Below are 19,108 nucleotides of genomic sequence, written 5' to 3'. Positions count from 1 at the left end.
TGATCAAATTTGTATGGAATGAAAATGTATATCTTATAAATCATATTCAATAAAAGAAAACAATAAATTTTTTGTCGTCTAAAATATCAAAAATTTTATGGCCTTGGAAATACTTAGAATTAATATAGCTTGGGCCAAAATATTTATAGATTTCACTGTTCGACGGGAATGCTTCCATTAGTCAGAGGTGGATCCTCGGGGGTGAAATGAGGGAAATTATCCTCTCCAAACCGAGATTTTGCCACTAAAACTGATCAAACTGAACTCTGAATGCTTGATTTCGTACACCAAAATGATGAGCTAGCATTAGATGTGTCCATTGATTAGATTGAGATAAAAACTGATGATAAAAGAAACTTTAGTTTAAAGTAGCAATTTAATAGTATAAAAAAAAATCCTTCTACTTCTTATAATGATCCTTTGGCCGATTGCTTACTTAATATATGTGAATATAAATTGCGTAGTAAAGGAAAATTAATCATCGCTGACAAAAAAGTTTTCAACCGCATGGAAACCCTTTGCTTTTCCTAGCCACAACTGAGTCATCAACTCAGTGCCCCCTTCCCACCCTGCTCCGCACTCATTTTGTTATGGTTCATTGTCGTTAGTCATCTGGTTGAGACTATTTTTCTCCTGCTCCTCCCCTCCAATGCTCACCCACATCTCCCATAATTGCGTCTGCTCATTTAGTAATAAAAAACTAGAAAGGATTCATAGACGGAAATGGAATAGTTCCAACATTGAGGGAAATTCTTATTCAAATTTTTATTGAAATGCACATTTCTTGTTTTTTTTTTTTGCTGTCGGTCGCATTTTATTCATTCATTTTTTTTATGGCCCTCGTCTTCATTTTGTGTGAAAATGTATTTTATTGAGCATAATCCAATTCTTTATTTTATTTGTCGGTTTCTCTGGAGAAGGTGGAGGTGTTTCTGCAGTTAATGCCAATGGCTATATGTCAGATTTATGTTAAGTGGAATAGGAAATGGGAAGCTCAACGGGCAGAGGGCTCTGGCCAAAGGATTTCGCCTTTGTCGGCAATAAAAATGTCGTCGTTTTGGCAATAAAATCGAATTGCTGTCCTTCGTTTTTTCTTTTTGGCTTGCAGCTACGTTGATAATGCAGAATGCCAGAAGGGCCACTGGCAGAAGGTGCAAATTAAGGTAAGGACGCGAAATTTGGCAAATTGCTTAACAGAATTTGGCTCAAAATTAAAATCAGGAAATTAATGTTTATTAAATTTTTATGGATACACTTTGCACTCTTTTTTTTTTTGCCACTTTACTTATACAGCTCACAGTTTGCCCTAACTCAAGTGTCTCTTCTGGTTATGCTTCTGGTTCTGGCCACTTTAAAAAGAGGAAAAAAAAAAACAAAAACTGAGAAAAAAGATAAAGAAAATGTCAAAAGACAAACAATGTCCATTGTCATGAGGAAAAGCTGCCGCTAACTGTGTGCGAAAGGAAAGAAAAGAAAGTCTAGGGCGACGTTGGTGGTGGTGGGGGGGAGAGAGTGGGGAGGGTGTTGCACAATGCGGCACCCATGCGTCTGTTGTCTGGTGCAAATAAGTAAAGGAGAAATGCCGACAATTTAAGTAAAAAGTGTGGAAAAAATTACTTTTCCCCCCCATTTTGCTCGTTTTTCAATCATTTTTTGGCTTTTTGTCTGTGCTAAAATTTTTGGGGAAGGGGCGTAGTGGAGCTCCTTAAAAAGTGGGTGTGGTGTTTGCCAATGCAAATGCATTCTCTGCGTTAATTATGGAAACCCAACAAAAAACAAAAGGGAAAAAAGCCCTTCAAACATTAGCTTCAAATTGCACTTTGTTTTTTTCCTCCTTTTTTTTTTAATTTAAAAGGTAGAAGAGAATAAAACAAAATGTGCATTCAACTGTAAGTTGTTAAAAAGGTTTTTTTTTCGGATTGCTGGGGGTAAAAGGAGTGCTAAATGGTGAAATGGAGCTCCAGTGTCAACATCCCACCCGGCGTAGTGGGTCTGTCTTGGTTTCAGTCGTTTTGGACTTGAAAAAAGCTTGCTCGATCGACAAACTCATAAACGTGACCTTTTTCCCCATCGACATAACCAATTAAGCGTGAAGCAACAGCAGCAGTAGCAGCAGACGGTAGACATTCGCAGTAGATGATGGCAACAAAGACAACTTTGGGTTTACTTTTCCTATTTTTCCACTGTTCCACTGACGCGTTACGAAGAGACTATTGAGAGAGTCTGGAGACGCGAGTAAAACTTTGAGCAATTAAAAAAGACACAAAACATTTTCTTTACTTATAATGCATTGAATGTATTTCACAACATGAAACAAACTTGATATATATTTGATGAAGAAGTTTTTCAACTTCCCTTCCCCCCCAACTCCTACTCCTACTCCTACGCGCTGTAAACGTTTCGCTGTTCATAAATATTCGATTTTTGCCTTGAAACATTTCCAACAGCTGCGGCTCCGGCACGTAGAAAAACGAAGACAATAATTTCATATCGAATGACCTGATAAGAGAGGGAATATGTGAGACTTTCAATGGTCCTAGCCTTCTAGGAGATGAATTTCGACAATTGATCGTATAATTTACATTAATAATGTTTTGAATTTTATTTCTATGAAAATGTGAGAAGTTTTTTATATACAATACATTTTCCCTTAATCTAATGGCGTAGCATTATAATTTTAGGGTGGTTAGCAAAGAAAGAGAAAATGAATTTTGTTTTTCTTATCTAAAAGACCTCGAGTCTGCTTATTAGAGAGAGTTTAAAAAACTTTAAGATATATACTTAATTAATATTATTTCATGTAGCGATGTTTCCCTTTTTAATTATACATAGTCTATAAATTGAGTTAGCTTTTTATTAGACACCTATTTGAGAATGTAAAATTGCAGATACTTTTGTTTTATTTTGGAAATTCAGCGTTAACAAGAAACCTAAGCCAAGCCTATGGATCTGGCAAAAGATGATCAGAAATGGTTTATGCCATATTATTCACCGATATCATCCTATAATTCGATCCCTTTCAACTATTGTTTCAAGCGATGATCGAACCAGAGGACCTTTCTTTCTTTGCAGACGGAATCGATAACAGCCAACAGGCTAACGAAAATTCTCACGCTTTCTTACCCATAATTCAAAAGGGCTATATGTTCCACCGTCATTTTCTAGGAAAACCTCAAATTATGGAATATTCTACAATATATTGAAATGTTTGTTCAAGTCGGTGACTTGCACATCCCAAGGTTTAAGCCCCTTTGTAATAAATATTTCAACTATATATGATTCAATTTGTTCATCTATTGAATTCTTGACCATTAGAAAGCATTTGCGACAAGTAGACAATTTGGGTGAGACGTTTCCCTGGGTTTAATATGATATTAAGATACATTTATATTTTGAATTATGGGAAATCTCTTTAGGAAATTATTTGATCACTTTGGTTTTAAATGAATCAAAGCTATTGGAATTTTCAAAAATTGTAAATAATATTTTTATTTGTCGTTGGATTAGATAGAATTTCAAATTCTTTAGCTTAAGCTCATTGAAGTCTCGACTAAACCAAAGCATTCTCGACCAGCAGACGATTTGGGTGAGATGTTTTTCTCAGTGTAATAATATATTATTAATTGTAAGATAAAAAAATTTTCATAATTTAAAATTTTTCCAAATATTAGAAAACTATTAATTAACACTTCGGTGCGAAATCAGTCATTTAATTCAAATCTTATTGGAATACTTTAAAATTTTGTTTGGATTACATATAATTTCCCAATCTTTAGTTTAAGTTTAGTTTTATTCGAGCGAAATTTGTTTTATACATACATTTCTCTGGGCACATTGTGCCTTGGCACATCAAATAAACTCCTTGAATTTTTGCCATTTTTAGGTAAAGTTTTTTCTATACTTTTTGCAAATTAGATACACACACTTACACACATACAGAAATGCACTTTAGTGCTGTGAAAAAAAAATAGCATAAGATCAGAAAAACGAAATGAGGGGGAAAAGTTCATTGGCATAGGTTTAGTTTTTAAGGGTTCGGGCATTATAGTGTATAGAGGGTTGATTTTTGCCCTATAACCTAAAAACTATTAAACGAACCAAAGAAAAACAAAACAAAAAGTAATTCACAAGTCTTAGGAAACCGGTTTTTGTATTCTTTTATAGATATGTACATATATACGGGATGGGAGGGAGGATTAGCGGGTGCTGATCGTGCCAAGAGGGTGGGTATTCGATAATAAGAAAAAACAAAAAAAAAAACAAAAAAACAACACACACACACGCATAAAAATTCAAAAAGTTTTTGAAATTCGCACTTGAAAGAATTGTGAATTTTGTTATTGAGCGTTGAGAAACTTTTGGAAAACCATTGGAAACACACGACCACACTACGGATGACGATTACGGACAACGACGACGGCGACGACTCTACCACTCGATGCTAGTTGAGCAACTGTGAAGCACTGTGAACACTGAACCCTCGTCGACCAAGAAGAAACCACCAAATGAATCGAGGGAAATTTTTTCTTCATCGCGTGTGTGAGTGTTTTTTTTGTTGTTGCCTTAGTTTGCCTTGCGCACGGGGGAAATTGCGTGGGGGAAATTCATTCATTCAGTTCGGACAGCTGACACATAGCGGAGGGAAGTTTTTTCAGCTCAACATCGAAGCGAAGTGAGTTTTTATTTTTGGGGTGGATGTCGGTGGGTCGGGTCGGTGGCATAGGTAATTCATCTTTGGTTATATGTATGTCATATATCAGGCACACACACACACACACACACACTCACACACACACTTAAAGACACACACAGTTTAGCGTTTGGGTTAATATTACGAGTATGGAGAATGTTTACTCTGGTTTATTTGCAATTTCTCAAAGAACGACTACATAGTATCACTCACTGGGACTTCTTCACACTGGGAAACTTTTCAAAATGACGCTGAGAGAGGAACAACAAAAAAAAAGTGCGTGTCATGGCAGAAAGGCAGATGGCTTGTTACATGTCAGATTACATGTCCAGAGAAGTAGCAACACGGCGCCATCTAATTTATCTCTCAAAGAAAGAACTTTGTTTGTTGTACACACTCTCTTTTCTCTCACTCTCTCTATCTCCGATTGTTTGCGGTTTAGTTGTTGGTTTTCTCTCTGTTTTTCGGTGTCAACAATTTGGCTGATTAAAAAACAACAACGGCAAACAAATTGGCAAAGAGATGACTCAGTATACATAGTGTGGAGAGATGGCGAGAGATTTGGGATTCATCCCACTCCAACCAACCATCCATCTATCCATCAGAGCATAAAGATTATACATATATTGGCTAGACAGTGTCGAGGCAGTTGGAGTAACACAAAATGAACAAGAATGCATCATATGATTATATATATATGTATGTATATACACTTCTGGAGTAGACTGGATGGCAGCCAAGTGAAGAAGAAAACACTTTCTCGCTCATCCCAGACAAATTGAGGTACTTATTATTTTTAAACAAAATTACATACTTTAATATCATGTTTACTTATTAATATGATGATTTAGTGATATTAGATTAGATCGGGTAATTCCAATTCGTAATTCAAATTATTTGCTGTTTGATCAAAGAACTTTCTTAGTACGAAAGAAAGAAATTTCGCTTGATTGAGTCAAAGTAATGTTTTATATCTTACAGTACCTGATCATAATACTTATACATTTTTTGCACTAGTTTTATGGATTGTCTTGGGGTTTGTTTATATATTTTCATTTTGGCTTTTGTGGACTTTAAATCATCATTTGGCAAACTAGCAAACTGTCAGTCATAAAAGTAAGGATCTTTGACGATATATCTAACACATCATTCTCACATCGAGCAACTGCAACAGTTTTGCTACTTCATAGGGAGCTCTAGCCTCTATTTATATCCAAAGAACTCCGCCGCCAAATGATGTCGTCGTCGACGACTCTGGCTGATGATGAGTTTTAAATAAAGAAAGCAGCAGCTACAACAAAAAACCACTTAAATTGAGGGGGAAGAGGGAGGGGGGAAAAACAGAAAAATATAGGAGAAAAAAAAGGCAAAACGCATTACATTTTTCAAATGTGAACGCGAGTAGGTAGATGGATGGTTGGAGGGAGGGGGAACGCTTGGAGAGGCGGGTCTAAGATCTGAGGTCTGAGTGTGGGCGAGATATGGTCGGCTGTGGAAAGTGTGTGTGCTTGGTGCAGAGAGATGGTAAGATGACGTTGTTGCACTCTGATGACGGATGCAAGCATCATTAATTCTCAACTGAAACAGTGCAACAAAAGCAAATAAACAAACAAACAAACAACTTTACTTCAATGCCCATTTCAATCTCTTCCCGTCTACCCTCACCTATTCATTCCACTTTTCTTCCCCTGTGAACTTTTATGCATAATCATAATGCTGCCCGCTAAGATGGGAGGCGCCCATGGAATTGGCTAAATGTATACAACGCATATCTTTATATGCGACCACCAAATGCTCTGCTATCTCTTTTCTGTACTCAGCTTTGGATTACCTACACTTAGCTGCTACATTAAGTGTCGTGTCAGTTGTGTTTTATTTTTATAGAGTATTCTTCCATTTCGTATAATAATTATTGAAGTCGACTTTTAACTATGGCTGGAAATCTAATCAACTTGTGAAAGAGATAAATTGTTAGTAGTCTGAGCGAAATATAGAGACACTATATACATATGTATGAATCTGTGCCCAGGAGCTAGCCACGTGCCACATGCCCCCGCCCTTGTCCCTGTCTACGAGTTTCTATAGTTGCATCTTTCGCTAGCAATCAATCAACGGCCTGAACCATCATCATGATGATGATGATAAACAGGAATCATGGATGGCTATGCATTCAAGTTAATTGATTTTGCCGTTGCTGCTGCTGCCTGATGGACAGAAAAGAGTGGGGTCCAAAGATAAATGAAATGCAATCATTACAAAGACTGACCCAGTTTCATGATTTGCAAGAAAAAGGTTAAAATGCTGATATTGCTGCTGCTCCTTTGATCATCCATATATACATGTTCATTTCGTGATTGATTTTGAAATATACCCATAAATATTTCAATTTTCTCATTTCTAATTTGGGGCCATCATAGAGAATTTGTCAAAAATATTTGGACGATTTTATTGAGAACAGGTGAGTGGGTGTTGTCTTTTGACATCGAAATGTTATAGGGTATGGGGCAATATCTTTACATATACATACAAACATATGAATGCGCCGGTGTCAAGAATGTTTAAAATGTTTTTAAAGATACTACAAAGACTTTGCGTTGACAGAAGAAGATATATTTAAGATATTTCTAATTTAAAAAATATATTAGAGATGCATATCAACAAATGTATGGCTACCTGTATTAAGACAGCTCTTCGTATTATTCAAATTGATCTAACATTAAAGAACTTTTTTCTATTTTTTGGGACTATATTGGAATAATTAAATTTGTTTTTTAAATAATAGAAACAGATTGCAAGAATTAATTAAAAACATCACAACTTATTTTCGATTTATAATTGTGAAAACGGAATATCCCTAATAAAGGACATACAGTTTAAAGATGTCATGAGTCAAAGGTTGAAAAGGTCCTGAAACCTGTTTTAAGGTTTCTTTATTTTATAAAACATTTTGTAGCAATATCTTATTTTCGTTTCTTGTAGATTCGGTATTTACAACGAACAAATAAATGTATATGCAATCGATATGTATATAATTTATATGTACATAAAATATAAGATTTTAAGTATTTTCCTACACTTTCCACCTTCAACAGGGATGGGATCTAGAATATAATTTTGTATGGAGTCCAAATGAAAAAGACGTAAAAGAACAAAATCAAAACAGTGGTCCATTTATAGTGCGTTTAAGCTTTTTGAATTAGGGATAGTACAATATGGATACAGTATCGATTTGTCAGATCTACGCTTTATTTAAAAAAACCTTGTTCTTTACTGAGTCTAAAGTTTCTTATTTTGGTATCTGGAAACCTCTGGATTCGTCCCTGATCTTAAATAGAAAATAATCTTCAAAAAACCTTAATTAAGCCTTAATTTTGTGTAATGTCTTTCAACTCCCAAAATATACTCAACATTGAAAATTTTATATATTTTTTTCTTATAAATCTTATAATTATCAAATGGAACCAAATATAACCATTAAAACTATTTATAGCATTAATTACAACTCAGAAAATCCATCCATATCCATTTAAAACTATGAATTAAATGTATGTTGGGTTCAGTCAGTGGACATTGGATTCGAAGTTCCACATAGAGCGGTTTGAATTCTATATAGCATTTAATAACGACAAAAGCCATTATTATTCTACAATCTTAAATAAAAGGGGTTTTTTGTTCAGTGTACTCGTGCAATTTGTATGTATGACCTAGAATGGGTAGGGTTATGATACATCTATCATGTCAGTCCTTGACACCCTCAATAGTCTTTTGGGGGTTTTACACTCATGGCCATCTTTTCATTTTTTTTTTTTTGGGTTTTTGTGGTCTTTTGCCACACTATGAAGGTCCTTTGTGGGCAATAATTTGCATTCTTTCTCACCTTTTTCCTGTAGTTATCCATTTATATAGAGTCACACTTGATTCGTTGCTTTTGAAAATTTCAATTCAACAATGTTGATTTCGTTGTTATTGTTGTTGTTGTTATTGTGTCGTTGTCCTTGGTCCTTTTTTTCGATTTGGCAGATTATGTGGCTAACGGAGTTTCGGAACGGGTTTTCTTTGTTTGTGACGACAGCAGACGCAACAGCGGCAACATTTTGCCCCACGTCGAGAGAGGAACATTTTGCTATTTTCTATTTTATTTGGTTTTTTTTGTTGCTTTTTATCATGAAATTGTCTACAGGATTGTTAACACTTTGTTGTTGTTGTTGGTAATTTTAAAATACTTGTTTTCTTTCTCCTAAAATTTGCAATATAAAAAAAAGGTAAAAGGACAAGCTGAACTTTTTCTTCCTCTTCCTTCGTTGTAGTTGATGTTCTTTTTGTTGTTGGTGTTGTTGTTGTTGCTGTAAATGGACGTTTTCTTCTTGCTGCTGGCTGTCATTTCTTCATTCTATCGGTTTATGATATGTTTGATATGTTTCATTGATTCCATTGATACGGATCGATCGGTAAACACCACACAGAAGCACTTTACAATATTTTTTCCATTGATTGATTTTTAGATTTGATTTTAGAATTGCAATGGATATTTACATTTACAATAAATACACTGTAAGGCTTTTTGTTGTCTGCTTCAACTTCTTTTTCTTCATCTTTATCTTCTTGTTTGCGGGTTTTTTTTCTTTTTTTTTTTGTAGTTTCTTTTTTGTTGCTTTTACCGTTTCGCCAGTCAGCTGTCATTGACATGTGCGCGCTTGCTCTCACGTCTGCGCTCTCTCATTTTGGGGGTGAGTTAGCTTTTTCTCTCTCTCTCTCTCAGACACTCTCCCAATTTGGTTGTAAGCAAAATGTGAATGGCCGCCCGTTTTGGTTTATAATGCAAATTTGATTCCTTTATAACAATTCCAATTCAAAACTGTCCTTGTATCTAAGTGTACATATGATCACAAATGCACTTTATTTAAAAAACATTTCAATTTAGCTACGTATTCCGTATCCTGGTTTTAGGAGGGGTTAGGACCAACAGTTATGTGGGCCAACCCCGCGCTTTTTTTTTTTTTTTTTTGGTTACTTTGACAAGTGGTAGAACCGTTTTTTTATTTTAGATTTATTTAATAACTCGTTGATTCATATTTGGTAATATTATCGCACTTAACTCGTTGGTTGAACAAATTAAAATTGTTGTTATAGGACTTAAACTGGGATAATCAACTAAAAAAAAGAGGAGGAAATGCAAATGTTGTTGCAGCTACAAGTCTTCTTCGCACACACAATTGTTACGCTACTTTTTGTACATAGTTTCTCTTCGTTACGTTTGATGATTCCTTCGTTTTCTTCAGCTATGCTTCACATCGCTTTCGGGGGGTTGTTTTTTCAACATCTGACAGCTGGGCTTGGATTTCTCTTTTAGTATTAACAAAAGAACAAGACGAAATACTATCAAGCAACAACAAAATTCCATTGACTCTCGCTCTCTCTCACGCAAGCTCAAGTACGTTAAAAGTCACCCTTAATGCGCTTTACAACACTAGGAATCGGGAGCATAAGGAATAAATGCCATGTGCATATGCTCAAAAGTATGCAACACTATTTCATTCAAAACATTTTCAAGCCAACAATTAATGAAACCATAAAATAATTACAATCAATCAATCAATAAGCAATCAATTCGGAAGGAAGTTTATTCCATTACGAAGCAGTGAGCTTCTTCAAATTATATTTTGACTCTTTTTAACAATAAAGAACTCAGATGGTGTGAACTATATATATACCTACCTACATTTTTTACAATTTCTTAATCGTTAATAACAAGCTACAATCGATTTTTTGCAAAATATTACTTGCTCTTGTTTTTTGTAAAACTTTTTTGAAAATTTGTGAAATTTAGAAAAGTAATATCTATTGTTCCATAGTTCTTTATCACTTTCACCCTACTTTTATCAATTTATTACATCCTTACATTTCAAAGGATGTGTCAATATTTGCAATTTGGTTTCAAAGATTATGTCAAGTAATAATATTGAAATTCTGAACTAAACTAAACCGGCTTATTTTTAACCCATTGACTTCTTATTTTGAGTCTCAATAAAATATAACTAAATCCGTCATTTCAAATACTTCCAAAGGGTTATATGAAAGACGTAGAGTGTACTTAATAGGTATACTCCTTTTAGATTTTATTATTTAAACTCATTGACTAACAAAATCTTATTGGCGATGTTTTTCAACTGTAGAAAGTACAAGCTCTTTCTATTCGAAAGGCCTTTTTTTTTTTGTCAATTTCGAATATGAATTGGCTACATAGGATTTAATTAGGTTTTTTTTTTTTTGTTGAATACTTAGAAGCTTAAATTTCCCTTTTTTCATACATATATTTAAGTTGTAACGATATAATTTCCTTAAAATAAATTGATTATACCGATATATTTCATAAAACTTGGATAAATAGACTATTGGTTGACAGTAGAAATAATTGAAATTGGGTCTACATTTTTTAGATATGCCTAAATAGTTATATAATTCTTTTAAAAAAGTAGTTTTGTTCCTAGAAGGATGTTTGGGGACGTCCTGAAAATTACGACAGGACAATGTTTATTAGTTTTGTCCTAGTTTGATGTCACACAGTAATATTTAGGGTAATAGAATATTCTTTTGCACAGATGTTAGCGATACTTAGCTTCTAGTGACATGTGCACTCTATATCTAGACTCGCCAATTCGCCAATTTGCTTTAACAGAGCTGTACCAGATATTTCACCGGTGTCATTTTTACCTAAGGTCGCTCAACATCATTACAGGTGAACTTTGCCTGAGAAGTTCTCAAAGCAAACTGGTTACACTCATTATAATATATAGTTTCTAATGAGTTAAACCCATTTTAAAGCCTGGCTAATTGAAGCATAAGTAATGAGTGTGCTAACGAACCCGAGAAACTGTTGAAGGATAGACCAAGGCATGCTTTTGGTATTAGAGGCAACCCTCTCATTGGGCTTGGGGCTAAGCTAGTTAACATCATGTGTTGCTTCTGCTGCTGTTGTTCTTGTTGTTGTATTGTTTGAACATGAATTTAATCTCGACACCAAACAAAGTAACAAGAATTCAATTTGTCACAGTGGTTGGTTGCTTGGTTGGTTGGCTGGAAACGGCGGCCCAGCCGCAGCGCCCATGGCAGGGCGCTAAGGAACGTCCCATATAGCGAGTGAGGGGGATAAAGATAAACCTGAAGCCAAGGCTTAGGGAAAATATTTGCATTTGCTTCTGCTGCTGCTGATTCTGATTCTGGTGGTTGGTTGGAAGGAGTTCCTGGCCATTGCGTAAGGTGTACAACAATATGGGTGAAGCTAAAAAAAAAGGAACCCCTGGGGACTTGTTAAATGCAAACAATGTGAATTTGATATTGAAAATACGGCACAAACTGGGGAGTCTGTGTGGAAAATACGCACACACTTACATATGTGTATGTATTTTTGTATTGGGGTAGTTTTTATGCCTTTTTGGAGTTGGACAAAAGCTTCGCATCACTTGCACTTGCACGAACACGAATACAAACGAAGGATAAGCGAATGGGGGAGTGTGGGAGAAGTACGCAGTGTTGCATTAATGTGTATTTCCGGCACGGAAGTCGATTTATGTATTGTTTGCGTCTGGGGGACCCAGTTGTTGGTGACAATATTTTTGGTTATGGTCCAGCAGCAAATGTTTGCCAGCATGTGCCAAAAAGTTGTCTGGCCAACTCCAACTCTATCCCAATTCAACTTCATCCCAATTCCCATCCCCAATTCTTTTCATTTATCTACTAAATGCTTCAAACTGTTTTCTAATGATGCTGCGGTCTTGTTTGGCTCAATGTCTCTGGCAATGAAAATGTTTCCACCCTTGGTTGTCACTTTTTACATCCTGACAAACATCGAAATCAGTCTATGAGTCAGTTATTTAATGACTTACCTTATCCTCAGCATCCTCGGCGCGTTCTTCCGCTTCGATAACGCGTTGTTCGAGCTCCGTTAACTGAAATGGATGGAAAGAAAGAATACATTTTTAAAAAAATGTTGTTAACAATGTTAATAATAGTTAGGTAAAAAAAAAAATAATTATTAAAGTGTTGGTTCCAACAACCCTTTAAATATTATTATTACTTGTACGATTTACAGCTTTACTTGGTTTTCTATTCAAAGAGTGAACAAAGATCGGAGGGTCCTAACTACAATTTCAATTGTATTTAAGCTGATCTACTAACTTAACTTCTTCTTTTCCTTTACTTTGGTGTTGCCTGTTTTGAAAACTACGAAACATTTTAAGAGAAAGACATTTCTCATTAGATATTAACATTGAGTTCTTCAAAATTTCTTTACTTTCTTCTGATATACAGTGCCACCATAATCTATTAGAATCATCTACTTTGGTCTCTGGGTCTAAATAATAGATGATTTAGGTTTTTATTGTTTATAAACTCTGCGTATGAGTAATTTTCTTTTGGTATTTACATTTAAATTTTGTCGGTAAAGCTGTATCTACATTTGTTAAGGATAAGCTCAAACAAAACAAAAAGCTTTTACCGTTTGTTAACCGATTTTTTCAAATTCTAAATTTCCCACTGTTGAAATTCCCCATATTTCAGTGTGGTAAAGTTCTAAGAAAAGCTTTCAGTGTTGGTCGGCAGATAGATGGCGACACTGATGCCTTTTTGAGCACTAGGCAACAGTCAGTTAATCAAATCATCGATCAACCCATCAATCATACTGTAATAACTAACAACTTGAGCTTAATAAATAACAAAAAAGAACACACTTTGCAATTTCTTATTCTTTTTTTTTTTTGTTTTTCCTTTGATTAAGCTTTTAATATAATTGACGCAACGGCAAGTTAAAGGGCAGACGACAAAGCGTCTGCCAATCCCACCTATTAATTTAAGAAAGCGACGGTTACTTAAGTGGGTCGGTCGGTTCATCACCTGGCACACCCTGCTCAGACCGTGTCCACCAACGCCATGGGGAAATTGAGATAAAGACATACCCTTACCAATTGGGAGTACTTTCTATATTCAATCTCAGAGGACTCTTTTTGGCATTGTACCTCCTTTGGGCTCAGTGGCATGGTTTCCGTTTAGATATGTACGATTAAACAACTTATTGAGGAGCATGACTTAAAGTCTTTCTTTAAGAAACTTTGACTTTGTCCAAGCTGACGAACTTCTCTAGAGAGAAGAGAAGGAAAAACCAAAACATGAGTTCGATTCATTGTTTGGGGGAGTGTGAATAGGGAAACGCGATATATACGAGTATGTCATGCTTCGCCCTAGCGGAAATGCTAATCTCGCACTTTTAACTGCTCAATGGTTTGCCATTAACAGGGCCATAACGGATATGCCATGTAAATAGCCTCCCGCAGGCATAAACCTCACGCAGCTAGTCTTACCTCCCGCCCAACCCCTTTTGGCTAAGGGTCGGGGTTTGGTCTATCGCCTTTTGTATTCCGCTGTATTGCTGTTCTGTTATGTTGTGTGTTTCGGTTGCTTTGGGTGCTTTGGTTGGTTGGTTGTTTGGTTGGTGTGCAAGAGCCTCTTGGAATTCCATCAATTAATCACCAAAGTGGCCCGCGAGCAAAGAAATGCGGGAGGTGAGCGGCGGTGGCAGCGGATAGCAGTTTGGATAGCTGACTCTCGACATTAGTTGAGGCGTTAACGACTTGATTCCGCCACTGGGAGCTTTAAGCCATGGCAATCATCTGCGACATCTTCTCTACTATTTCAATAGGCTTTAAGTGTATTAATTTTCGATTCAAGTGGAGGTGGTGACTGACTCCACCTATTTTCTAAGGCTAACAACAACAACAGCTTTATGTTTCGCTTCTTCTGATTGATGGCTGCCAAAATGTTGAGAACAAAAAAGGAATAAAGCAAATATGATGCCTCTTATCGCTGATGAACGGAAGTGAATGGCAAACGGAGAGCAACGGAAGTCATAGAGCAAAGAGGCATTAGAGCTTGATAGACCTTTAAAGAGTGGGCGTACGAGTATAATGTTACGTCGAATACTGGGAGGTAGGCGTGGTAATTCGATTAGAGACTCGTAAGGGGATGACAGTTATTTGATATAAATCCATTTCGTATCGACAAATCAACTGAAACCGAATCATTTATTAAAATGACAACAACAAGCACAGCAAACAAAAAACCTCACAAGAGATAGATGTATGTACAATATATGTACATACATATTTACATATCAATGTATATTGAAAAAAACGAACTACAAAGAGTAGAAGCAAGTGCATACATATAAACATTTCAATTTGGGATTAGAAATCAAAACTCTTTTTCTGTCCTTTCAGCTTTCTGTCATATTTTCCTTTTGATATTAAAACTGAGTAATACCAATGTCAACCAACATGTTCACAGTCATAGTTACATATAGACTTAAGGGCTATAAGATAAAATTATTGGAGCACCTGATGTTACGCACAAAGAAGAATAGGATGGACGAATCTAAAGAAAAAAAACAGCTGTTTACTCTAGTCTCGAAGTCTGTGTTTATAACACAGAGGGCCGCTTCTCAGTCGTCGCCGTCTTCGTCGTTATCGTCGTCGGCGTTTGTTACAAAAGGGCCTATAAAACTCGGTTGCACTTCATCTTTTTGAGCTCAGTTTGTGGCTGAAATGTGTACTAGTCTGGTTGGTCTATTTAGCTGCATTAAGGCTCAAACGGGCAAAGATGAAGTGGAAACGGCAACTGAAGCCACGACCAATCCAGGACAGATGATGGGGAGACGGCGACCCACCATGACTGTCATTTCAAATGACGCCATTTTACAGCGAAACCGTCTAATGCATCGTTCCAATTTGCCACCGCCACCGCAGCCACCACAAGGGCAGCAGCAGCTACGTCCATCAAGACCCATGAGCAGCAACACGAGTTGCATACGTCCGTTGCAATGCGGCAGGCAGAGCATCTCCTATGAGGCTCTGCAACGTCATGATCAAATCTTTGGTCCTGGCTCTGTCAAAGACATCAATGAGCAATTCTAGAAATTAAAGCAACTTCTATCGGGTTTGGGGGTCTATAATAAATGTTTTCCAATTAACGCTTTCAATTAATCCATAGTGGTTTAAGAGTTGGCAAAGTATATATTTACATTCGAACTAACATGCTCTGTATTCAAGATTGTTTTCAGGCCTTGTCAATTTTCAGAGAACAAAAATAAAAGTCATTTTAAAGTGCGGCAACATTTGAAAGCTTAGAAAATTGCCGTTTAAATCGATTGAGTTTAATTTCTAACTCACTTCTTCATTTGTTGCTTTAGCCCGGATAAAGTTTCATTGATTTGTTTATTGAAACTTATGTAGGTATATTGTGTTTCCCAAAGTGTCGATTTTATAAATGGGTAGCAAATTCAGTTTCAGAAATGAAATTAAAGCTGTAAGACGTGTTATTGCCTTTCACTATTCCAGCTTTTCCACTTAACTGTTGCTTTTGTGTTTTTGTATTTACTCTAGTTTTGTTTACTATCAACTTGCAGCTGACTCAAAAGACTTGGGGATTACTTTTGATTACTTTTTATTAAACGAATGAAACTTATATGATCATTTCGGGCAAACGGGGATCATCAAAACCATAGCCATCATCTGCTTCCCATTGCAGATTCAAAACCGAAAAGAACTCTGAGCAAATCACATCCAAAGAGAGCGATTGAGATTTAAGGATATTATCAATCCGTTCAGTCTGACCCTCAGCAGGCCCTTTAGTTGCAGTTGCAGTAAAAGTTGGTGGCTCGGTTTCTGTTGCAGGGGCATCTGTGGCAGGAGTTGCAGTTGCCTTGCCTCGGCCCGCCACCTGACGACAATTGAAAAACTGCCACACGAAATCCACAAACATTCTGCCTGCCATTAGGTAAACGCATTGACTGAAATCTCAGCTTCAAAATCGTATTTAGTTATATATACTTATAATTTGATTTAAGCGACCAGCTGTAACAGCTGTGGGCTGCCCATGGCGCCAACAGCTGTCAGTTTGGTTCTGTTTTTCGTTTTCCAATAAAATGTAACTAAATCTGCTAGCCATAAACAATTAGCCACAACAAACACAATCATAATTTAACCCCTTCGCGTGTATACAGTAGACAAATGAGGGAGATGCAGAGAGATTATATTGAATAGTTAAACAAATGACACAATTAATTAAAATTAAAATTGAAAATTAAAACGCGAATCGTTGATTAAAAATATCATTATGCATTATGCATATATGTATATATTTATACACATTTAATATGCGTATCCCATAAACGAGGGCAGTTTGATAGTTAACTGAATAACAACAATTCATAGATAAATGGGTCTACATTGATGTGAGGATAGCAACCTCCAGAAAAGGATAATGTAAGAAAGAGAATTACAAGTCATATTAGAGTTGTGCCCTATCTCGACTGGTGAGACGCGACTAGTAAGGGCTATTAATTTATATCGATAACAAACTATACAAACTAACCTCTTACATAGTTCATATATAAATATTATATATATATCGACATAAAGTGCATATTATAATTACATTTATGCGTTTGCCCATCAAATTGAATGGACTAAAAAACATTTGCATTTGCATAATGAGTGGGAGCAGCAGGCAACTGGCAGGAGAGGTAGTGAGAGGGAAACCGGAAGTAAATGCATTTGCAAATGACTCCCGGCAGGAGTCAACCTATCCCCTTCACTCCTCTCTATTTATCTCATTCTTTTGCTGTCTGGACTCTGGTCATTTTAATTAAGCAACGCTCTTTTTGTTTTTGTTTTTTGTCTCTTACTTCCCCCTTTTACATATTTAAGGCAACAAATTGCTCATACGCCATGTGTGGCATGATGAGGTAATTTCTTAACATTTGTCATTTCATTTCTCTCCTTCTCTCCGCATCGCTGACCCTTGGTCTTGGCTTAAACATTTTAATTAATATATGTTTTAATTATGCTTAACCATGACCATTCCTCCGCAAGACCGTGTCACATATCGTTGGTAAACGGTTCATCCAACAAATTACCGTGACCTTTTTGCGTATCAACATTGTTGTGGTTGTAGAAAATTTAAATATATTCTTAATTGGAATACACACTCTGTCTGAACACAATTAGATAGAGTATAAATGAACAGCTTAAAACAGAGTCAATTTTCGTCTTATGATATTCGATATACAAATAATATTTTATATTATTTTTTATCTGCCACATTGTTATGCTGTTATTTTTGCTTATAATTTTGTTATTCCCTAAATTCTAATACGGTTTACCTGTTCTCCTTACAAATTATTCCCATCCCTCTGTTCTATGGAGTTGTTTCGGTGCAGCGGCTGGCTCATTATGATAATGCGCCAAGGGCGTTTTGCCTTTGCATCTTCATTGCCATTCTGCATCGGCACTAAGTGTCTTTATCCACTCTCCATGTTGCCTTTATCTTTCTACCTTGCTAACCACCTTTGCAACCCTTTAGAGCAGGTGAACTAATTAAGTTGAAACGCCATTTGGAAGCCGCGGCAGCTAAAGGCTTCTTCTCTATCCGATGATGCCTGCTTAAAGTTAAGCTAAAGCTGCAAGGAGTATAAATACATATATTGTGTTTATTCTCCTTCATTTTTTTTCTTCTTTTCGTTGACTTGGGGGCGTTGCCTCATCGCCAAATTGACACAAATTGGCATGAGGCAAATACGAGTACATCATGAGCATCATCATCATCATCATCATGGCAATCAGATTAGTCGTTGTCGTCGATGTTGCTGCTTGCTCATCGTGTGCAATGCCGTCTTTGATGCGACAACGTCTTGTTGTCGATTTAAGTCAAGCCACGCAACATTTTGCAATCATGACGCACGGCTTAGGACTCATGTTGAAGATTAAGAATGAAAAATAAAAGAATACCACGGATATAAATAGTACCATATAAAGGTATAAATATATGTGAAAGTTGACTTCAATCAAAATCAGTAGACAGGAATGGAACAAAGGGAAAACCACAAAAAAATAATGCAGAAAAGGCAGATATCAAAATATATAGTGTTAGTTGGTTTTTAGTTTAATACTAATTAACTATACTTGGTTAAAGTTGGACACAAACTCTTAATGTTTTCGTTTCTCCGTTTGTTCCTCTAGAATTGGTTTGCTTAGCCAAAACTTAATGACACACCTTAAGCCATGTTAACCTAGATTTTGGTGTTTTTATTGTTTCTACTTGACCCAAACGCGGGAAAAAAAAAACAAAACACAGAAAAGCAACCCCTCGCTTTCGTCAGCCTCAAGTTGCACATGTTTAAAGGCTGTTCTTGGGTAGTAAAAAGGGAGGCGTGGCCTTCATGCAATTGACACCAATTGCGTTAAAAGAACAGAGACCAAAAGTGAAATACAAGCACTCTCAACTGCAGTGGATATGCATTTTTAATGGCCAACTTTTGGCATGGGCCGCCCATTCCAGATTTATTCTTTTTTCCTCCACCCACCACTCATC

At 36.2% G+C, this 19,108-nt stretch overlaps 1 protein-coding gene across 8 annotated transcripts in view; it reads right to left on the bottom strand.

Annotated features, from left to right (window-relative positions):
• Positions 1–19,108, bottom strand: part of LOC6648956 (uncharacterized protein CG43867) — a 109,779-nt gene that overhangs the window by 11,928 nt on the left and 78,743 nt on the right. For 7 of the 8 annotated variants that reach the window (XM_023179497.2, XM_023179499.2, XM_023179498.2 and 4 more), the window contains one exon: positions 12,574–12,636. In XM_023179497.2, the coding sequence (XP_023035265.1) occupies positions 12,574–12,636 (63 nt within the window). Of the gene's footprint in view, positions 1–8,567; positions 8,635–12,573; positions 12,637–19,108 lie in introns of those variants that run through there. The other variant, XM_023179503.2, reaches the window with a different exon arrangement.

The sequence above is a fragment of the Drosophila willistoni genome, assembly GCF_018902025.1.
Source record: "Drosophila willistoni isolate 14030-0811.24 chromosome XL unlocalized genomic scaffold, UCI_dwil_1.1 Seg141, whole genome shotgun sequence".
Taxonomy (NCBI): Eukaryota; Metazoa; Arthropoda; class Insecta; order Diptera; family Drosophilidae; genus Drosophila; species Drosophila willistoni.
The sequence above is the reverse complement of the archived record's forward strand: the minus strand, read 5'-3'. Positions and strand labels throughout refer to the sequence as shown.